Source organism: Poeciliopsis prolifica, unplaced genomic scaffold (assembly GCF_027474105.1).
Source record: "Poeciliopsis prolifica strain line A6 unplaced genomic scaffold, Auburn_PproV2 SCAFFOLD014, whole genome shotgun sequence".
NCBI classification, from domain to species: Eukaryota; Metazoa; Chordata; class Actinopteri; order Cyprinodontiformes; family Poeciliidae; genus Poeciliopsis; species Poeciliopsis prolifica.
Genome location: NW_026562389.1, coordinates 10703503 through 10712500, shown reverse-complemented (window position 1 = coordinate 10712500; position 8998 = coordinate 10703503). Strand labels below are relative to the sequence as shown.

Genomic DNA, 8998 nt, shown 5'->3' with positions numbered 1-8998 from the left:
CTGCATGGAAACTGTTTTTTTTTCACGTGACCAGCAACCCTGGCAAAAAAAAACACAAAAAAAAAAAAAAAAAAAAAAAACACGAAGAAGACAACAGGAAGTGGTTGGAGGATGTAGAATTTTCAAATGGAGAAAGTGGCTCTGCACCCAGGGTGCAATATGTGAAAGGGCGGCAGGAACTTAAAAAAAAAAAGAAAGAAAGAAAATCTATGCATATTTGAGTTAACCTGCAATTTGTTTTGTTGCTTTGTATCATGTGCAATTAATAAAATGTCAATTTTTGAGTCTTAAATAAGACTTACAATTAGTGAAAAAGTTTTTTTTGCTGTTATTTTTAAGAGGAACATTTCCCATAAAAACGTATAAAATATTTCAGCTGGTCAAATTTTCCTCTGATCATTTTTACACAAATGATGGATTCATATAAATAACGTTCTTAGATTTTTGACATTAATAAATTTACTTGAAAATAACGTTTAGATTTATTGTGAAAATCACAAAATATAAATTGACATATTTTTTAAAAATGTTTGATTTTGTGAAGCTGTAAATAAATAAATGATACAGTCTAGATTCTCTCTAAAAACATAAAAAACAGAACCAGATGATGATGCAAAGAAGGATTTTCCATACAATTAAAAAGTTATGGACAACTCTGACCATCAGGAGACAGTCTAGAACGGAGCATCTTCAGTCAGAGGCTTCTTCAGATTCGCTGTAATACAGACTGCTGCAGGAAATCTTTCTTGCCAACAGCCATCACAATCTGCAATAACACTTTGGAAAAATCTGAAATAATTAAATTGAGCAACATTTAATGTCCCTTTGGGATCAATAAGATATTTCTGAATTTGAACAGCATCAGAATAATGACCAACTCCTTGCTAATGTGCACAAAGTGGATTCTTTATAATCTGTTTTATAACACCACAAATTTAAAATATGAAAAATAAAACAAAAAAAAACTAAAGATGATAGAAATAACAATAATAATCTACTAAAATACTAACAGAAGAAATGTGAGTAATTTAATGTATTTATTTTTAAACGTGTTTATGTTTTTATTTGCTGGTGTGATGCTAATTTAACTACAGGAATGTTTACATGCTGGCTTGAGGGGGCCCAGGTAAAAATCCTGCCCAGGGCCCCACACGGTTTCGGACCGGCCCTGCTGGCCTGGATTTGATTTGCAGCGTTTGGTTACTCTCAGTGTGATGCGTCTCTGCGCTGTCAGTGGATCCTCCGCGCCAAGCCGGCTCCTCTTGTCTTCATCCTGTCATGCGTGCACTTCCGGCTGCATCTCCCTGACTGATCACCGCGATCCTCCCGCAGATGTTCTTGCGCGCACAGGAAAACCCGCCGGCAGAATGAACGGTTACGGATCCCCGTACCTGTACATGGGGGCCCCGGTGTCGCAGCCCCGCGCCCCGCTCCAGAGGACGCCCAAGTGCGCCCGGTGCAGGAACCACGGCGTCCTGTCGTGGCTCAAGGGACACAAGCGCTACTGCCGCTTCAAGGATTGCACCTGCGAGAAGTGCATCCTCATCATCGAGCGGCAGCGCGTCATGGCGGCGCAGGTGGCGCTGCGCCGGCAGCAGGCCAACGAGAGCCTGGAGAGCCTCATCCCGGAGTCCCTCAGGGTGCTGCCGGGCATCGGCATGAGCGGAGCCGGTGACGGGAGCCAGGGAGCCCCGCCGGCCAGGAGCGAGGAGCTGGAGCTGAGGTGGAGCGGCGCGGAGCCTCCGCAAACACGCACAGGTAACCAGCTGCAGGAAACCCGCAAATCTAAATTTAAATGATGTTTTTTAAGAAGTTGATCCGGTTGCATCAAAAGAAACTCTTTTGATGCAACTTTCTAGTGGCATAAAAACACATTTAACGCGCAAAATCCCGAGTTTTAGATCATTAAAGAAAAAACCTCATTAGGATTAAAGTGTGTTTAAATGTTTATTTACTACAACAGCACAGATAATAATCAATAACCACTGAACATGTGGAAAGAACAAAATAACCTCTGAACTTTTATCAACATGTTTTAATTTACAAATGAAGGAAACAATTCAGAAATAAATTTAACAAGCTCTTCAGTTATTACTCAGAGATGGAGAACAGTTTAGTTTATTTATTTAGTTTAGTTTATTTAGTTTAGTTTAGTAAAAACTTTCCACGATTGCAAACCTAAACAGACAAACAAAATATTTCATGAGATAAAATATCAGAACTTCCTAAACGAAATGATGAATATGAATTTGTGTTTTGATCATTTAGGAAAACGAGACTGACTTCATTCTGGCTTGTTAGAATTAATTATCTAACAACAATATATTTTTATTTATTCCTATAAAAATACCAACTAAAATATCAAAATGCAACAACTCAAAGTAAATTATTTACATTCATATGCGTCATCTCTAATATTACTACTCAGAGCTCAAATTGCAAATAACAAAAATAAAATCTGGTAAATAAAAAGCAAAACAGATAAAAAAAAATTATATGTATTTTAAAGTGATTTATATGTATATATTATTGAAGTTTTGGTCCAATCAGAAAACAGAAATATGTCATAATGGTTTGTTTATATTTTCATTTATTTGCATGATTGACAAATCTCTGCTGTTGCTTGGTAACAATGTTATCTGATGATGACGTAATGCAGCTGGAGTTATGATGGATCCGATTACTTAATCTGTAATCTAAATTCTGATCCTTTTAGCATGACTAAAAAATTTGCAATGCTGAGAAAATAATTTTTTATTTGTTTAAATTATTAAACGAGACAAAAAAAATGAAATGTAACTTCAGCAGTTCAGTGATAAAACATGTAGCTTTTAATTACATCCCAGAGAATAACAGAGAATAATTTATTTGCACCTATAAAAAACAAAAAACAATGAGACACAGAAGAAAAGCAGCTGCAGGTGAAACAGACTCCAGTTCAATCAGGCCACTTTTAATATTTCCGGTTCTAAATATTAAGAAATTACTGCTGTCATGATACATGGAAAAAATGAGCAGATTGCCAAAAACGAAATCTCAGAAAAAAACCTGGAAAGCAGAAAAATTCTATTTTCTTCTGAGATTTCTTCTGTTTTTAGAAAATTACCAACTTTTCAAACTGAGAAAATTCTTTTTGTTCCTGGAAAATGTATCAGATTAATATCAAAATTTGGATTTTGCAGATTCAGAAAGTTTCAAGTTTTTTCTGGAAGATTAGAAACGAATCAAAGCCCAGAAATGTTCTGGTTTTTATAGAAACGATCTGAGATTAACGTCAAAATGTCATTTTATTTTCATATTTTCAAATAACGTTTTAGACTTTTCTAAGTAAGAAATTGCCTCTTTTTAAAAATTTTTAAAGAAAATTACTGAGATATTTTGGCTGAAATTTGCGCCTCTTAATGACATTTTCTCTGATATGTTTTTGTTTTGTGTTTGCTCAGAGCATGCGCAGTCCTGTCTTGTTCCAGCTGATTTCTGCTGTCCTTCATGTGTTTTGGGTGCTTGACTGACAGACGCTGCGGATGACGGCCCAGACGAGGCGTCGGGAGGTGAGAACACCGGCAGCTCCAGTGAGAAGGAGCCGGACCCGGCCAGCTCCCCGGAGGGATCCAAGCCCAGCTCCTGCTACACCCCGGAGCCGCCGGAGGCCGCGCCGCAGCCCGACGACAGCCGCTACAGCCTCCCCAAAGCCGGCGGCGCCGACAAGGAGGCCAAGGCCGAGAGTCCGCAGCGACACCCGTCCGCTTCCGGGGAGCCGAACCTGCTGATCGAGGGCCTGTCCGGGTCCATCAGCCTGCCGCTCAGCCTGCGGGCCAACCGGCCCCCGCTGGAGGTCCTCAAGAAGATCTTCCCCACGCACAAGCCGCCGGTGCTGGAGCTCATCCTGCGGGGCTGCGGCGGGGATCTGGTCGGAGCCATCGAGGTGCTGCTGTCCAGCCGGAACCCGGACGGGAGCGCTCACCCTCACGCGGAGCCGCACCCGGTATCGGACGGCCTGGTTCTGCCGCAGAACGGACACCTGTTCGAGCACGCGCTGGGCTCCTACCACCCGGTGTCCTCCTCCGCCAAGTGGTCCGTGGGCTCCGCCTTCCGGGTCCCAGAGTCCCTGCGGTTCGGCTCGGACTCCGCGTCGGGCGCGCTGGGTGTCCCGCTGCAGCACCCGTCCTTCCCGCAGCCCGCGCGCTACCCGCTCATGCTGCGCAGTTCGCTCACGCGCAGCCAGGGCGGCCCGTTCGTGCACAACGACGTGACCCTGTGGAACACCGTGGCGCTGCAGCAGCAGTACCAGCTGCGCTCCGCCGCGCAGTACGTTTCCCCCTTCGGCCCGGCGGCGCCCGCGGGCGCCAGCGCCTCGGTGTTCCGCGGCTCCTCGATCATCCCGTCCAGAGCCGCCGAGGAGCCGCGCATCAGCATCCAGGAGGAGAGCTGCACTCTGGGGCCCAAGGCGGGCCTCTACTCCCCGGAGGAGGACTACGAGGAGCGCTCAGACTCCGCAGACTCCCGCATCCTGAACGCATCCACCTGAGGCTGTGACCCGTTCAGAAATGATTCTGTTGTTCAAACCGTTTGAACAACACGGACGAAATGACTTGACCAAAAAAACTGGACGAATGTAACAAACTGGGAGCTTTTTCCTGTCAGCATGTTTCTCTGATCAACACTGCATGTCCAAAACGCCAAATAAACCTGATCAGCTTCATTTCTGCAGTTTGTCATGTTCTTCTTTTCAAGCCAAGCAGAATTTATTATGTTTATGAACCTTTACTATATAATGTCTTAAAAACATTAATTTGTTTCAACATGTCAAACTGACTTTATTTGGAACTAAATCTGATTACTTGTAACAAATTAATTCACTTTTTTAAAAAGTTGGATCATCTGATTTCTTTTTTCAGTGCAACTAAATTGTCTGACATGAATTTAAAAGGGATAAATAAAATAGTGAAAGGTTCAGATATAATCTCTCATCAAACTGATTCCTTGGATTTTTCAGGATTATTATTATTATCCTCTCCTTTTGACACGACTGGAATAATTATGAAATTAATTAGATCCTTGCAATTTAGAGATCTACAAACTTTTCATGTTTTTTTAAAAATATTTTTCAACACTTTAATAAGAAACAGAACAGAAATATCCTTTTATTGTCACATTATGAAAACAGCAAAGTGATTAGATTAGATAAACACAAAGGAAGGAATATAAAATATATAAAGAACGACATACTGCATAATTAGGTCCACATTGCAACGTAAATGCTGAGCATTTATTAAAAACACTCTGATCCAAAGGAATGTGCAACTGAGTTGGTTAAGAAATGTACAAAATGTTGATACGTTGGAGCATAAAATGACACTAAACTGTTTCACAGTGGAGATCCGTTTAGCATAAAATTCAGTAAATAATCTTTTGTAAATCTGTATTTTGGAAATATTTGTCCAACTGCAACGTGTCGCTTTTTGCTCCAGTCTCTCGTTTTGGCTTCTTAAAAACGTGGTGATTGCTGCCATCTAGCGGCGATGCAGAGAAATCCAAGAAATTTGGGATTAAATCAGATGTAACAAAACAAACAAACCATTGTTTTCTTCCAAGCTCAGTAACAGAAGGTTTGAAGGACAAAAATAATCTTTTTTTGACTAATTTTGTTAATAATCTGGTGCATAAGCTAGCAGATGACCCAATTATTGATTTAAAGTCTATCAATATTTCTAATTAGTTGATCATGCAATCACAGAACAACAAGTACAGTCTAATCAATGTTCAGCTTTTTATCTGTTTATGACAGCAAATTTTCAGATTTTTTGTTACAATCTTGGCTAAATATGAACTTAGTGACTATTTGAAAATTTAAAACCGCCGATGTTTGTGGCCCTGCGCACCTTAGAGCATTAAAAATATTTCCCCTCTTGAAAATATCAAAAAATATTTGCACTACATGTTAAATCACAAGTTTGTTAATTTGCCACAGACCGCTGCGTTGAATTTTCCCCAGGTTGACTGCAGACACATAAACTCACCAACACAAATCCCGTCCATCTAAAGAGGCTGAAAGCAACACATCATGATCAGATGAGACACAAAGTCTCAGATGAGACACAAAGTCTCATCTGATTATGAGACTTTGTGTTTGACATTTCGAAAATAAAGTTTGACATTTCGAAAATAAAGCACAGCAGTTTGAAAAGCTCTTTAGTCGCCTAAAAGTTTTGGCTAACATGAGGCCAGTTATAAATCAGTTTGTCTCGCTGCAATGGAAACTGATTTTAGAGTCTGGAAAAGGTGCAAAGCATTTTCTAAGGCTTTGGGACTCCAGCAAACCTCAGTGTGTGAAATGTTATCCAATTAATAATAACTCAGTCGGGGATCGGAAAAGAACCCCCCAAAAAACATCAGTAGAGGTCAGAAAAGGTCAGAGTTCACGATTCAACAGTCAGAAAGACAGACTAGTTGAAAATGAAATTCATTTCTGACCAGAAACATTTTAAAGACTCACAAAACTTCTGAGAAAATATAATAAATGTGAACTAACAAAATAAAGACGGAACTTCCTGGACGGTTTCTCCTGTCATATTTCAGGGTTAAACAAAAAAAGATTATAGTGATAGTCAAACACGGTGGTGGCAGCATGATGGTCTGGAAAAATGGATTCCTGTCCTTAAGCAAAAACATTTGGGTTCCACAGCAAGACAACGACTAAAAATAACAGCGGGTCCACGACTGAATGACCCAAAACATAAACTCAAACAAACATTTCAGAGGTGCCTAGTCAAAGTCCAGATTTCAATCTGACCATTCAGCAGGTGGATGGAGTTAGAAAACCCTTGAAAACCCTCAATGTGTTAAAAATCATCTAACAGCCAATTCATTTATCACACAAGACCAGATTATTAGGGAAACATCTATTCAAAAATAAAATTAATACTTTGAAATGTCTTTTTTTCAGCTTGTAGAGCTTTTTAGAAAAAAACATTTATAATTAGAATTTAAACCCAGAGAAAGAAGGAAGGAAAGAAAGAAAGAAATAAATAAAGAACAAAAGAAAGAAATAAAAAGAAAGAAAGAAAGAAAGAAAGAAAGAAAGAAAGAAAGAAAGAAAGAAGAAAGAAAGAAGAAAGAAAGAAAGAAAGAAAGAAAGAAAGAAAGAAAGAAAGAAAGAAGAAAGAAAGACAGAAGGACAGATACAAGGAAAGATCCATCCTTTCCAATGAATCAGATCCTGTTTATCGTTCCCAGTCTGCCACCTGGTGGGCAGACTGGGACTTGCAGTTCCTCTCTGGAAACATTAAAACTTTATTTAGTCTGATTTGATTTGCAGGACAGAGAACTGGATGTGGAGATAATCTGAAGCCCAGACCAGAATAGAAACATAAAAAACAAATTCAACAATGTTTAAAGTTCAGAAGCTACATTTCAAAGCGGTGAAATGATTTAAGAATGCAGATGTTCGGCTGTGATCCACACAGTGTGTGATAGTTTCCGGCCAGCTGTCCGGCAGGTCCTCCTGTTTGTTGCACGTTAGGTCACGAGAGGTCAAGGTGTCAGAGACAAATGCTGTCCGCCTTGTTTAGCGTTCAGCTGCATGTGTCGTCTGTCCATCAGAGGATAATTAACGTAGCAGCAACCCGCTGCACCGAGTCACTACAGCTCTGGTTACAGCAGGACGAGATGCTGTCAGGCCGCAGAACTATAGCAGAACTACAGCACAACTATATCAAAACTACAGCAAAACTACAGCAGAACTACTGCAGAACTACAGCACAACTACAGCAGAACTACAGCACAACTACAGCAGAACTACAGCACAACTACAGCAGAACTACAGCAGAACTACAGCACAACTACAGCAGAACTACAGCACAACTACTGCAGAACTACAGCAGAACTACAGCAAAACTACAGCAGAACTACAGCAGAACTATAGAAAAACTACAGCACAACTTTAGCAAAACTACAGCAAAACTACAGCAGAACTATAGAAAAACTACAGCACAACTTTAGCAAAACTACAGCACAACTACAGCAGAACTATAGCAAAACTACAGCACAACTATAGCAAAACTACAGCAGAACTATAGAAAAACTACAGCACAACTTTAGCAAAACTACAGCACAACTATAGCAAAACTACAGCAAAACTACAGCAGAACTACAGCAGAACTACAGCAGAACTACTGCAGAACTACAGCACAACTACAGCAGAACTACAGCACAACTACAGCACAACTACAGCAGAACTACTGCAGAACTACAGCACAACTACAGCACAACTACTGCAGAACTACAGCACAACTACAGCAAAACTACTGCAGAACTACAGCAGAACTATAGAAAAACTACAGCACAACTTTAGCAAAACTACAGCAAAACTACAGCAGAACTATAGAAAAACTACAGCACAACTTTAGCAAAACTACAGCACAACTACAGCAGAACTATAGCAAAACTACAGCAGAACTACAGCAAAACTACAGCAAAACTACAGCAGAACTACAGCAGAACTACAGCAGAACTACTGCAGAACTACAGCACAACTACTGCAGAACTACAGCACAACTATAGCAAAACTACAGCAAAACTACAGCAGAACTACTGCAGAACTACAGCAAAACTACAGCACAACTTTAGCAAAACTACAGCAGAACTATAGAAAAACTACAGCACAACTTTAGCAAAACTACAGCACAACTACAGCAAAACTACAGCAGAACTACAGCACAACTACTGCAGAACTACAGCACAACTACAGCAGAACTACAGCAGAACTACAGCAGAACTACTGCAGAACTACAGCACAACTATAGCAAAACTACAGCAAAACTACAGCAGAACTACAGCAGAACTATAGAAAAACTACAGCACAACTTTAGCAAAACTACAGCAGAACTATAGAAAAACTACAGCACAACTTTAGCAAAACTACAGCAAAACTACAGCAAAACTACAGCAGAACTATAGAAAAACTACAGCACAACTTTAGCAAAACTACAGCACAACT

General features: G+C 40.3%; 1 protein-coding gene across 1 annotated transcript; it reads left to right on the top strand.

The window, feature by feature from the left end:
- The first annotated feature begins 1353 nt into the window (after nucleotides 1–1353).
- Nucleotides 1354–4683, top strand: dmrt3a (doublesex and mab-3 related transcription factor 3a). The gene is made up of 2 exons (XM_055039066.1): nucleotides 1354–1758; nucleotides 3516–4683. The coding sequence occupies exons 1-2, from the start codon at nucleotides 1368–1370 to the stop codon at nucleotides 4526–4528; spliced, it is 1404 nt and encodes a 467-aa protein (XP_054895041.1). The 5' UTR covers nucleotides 1354–1367; the 3' UTR covers nucleotides 4529–4683.
- The last annotated feature ends 4315 nt before the right edge of the window (nucleotides 4684–8998 follow it).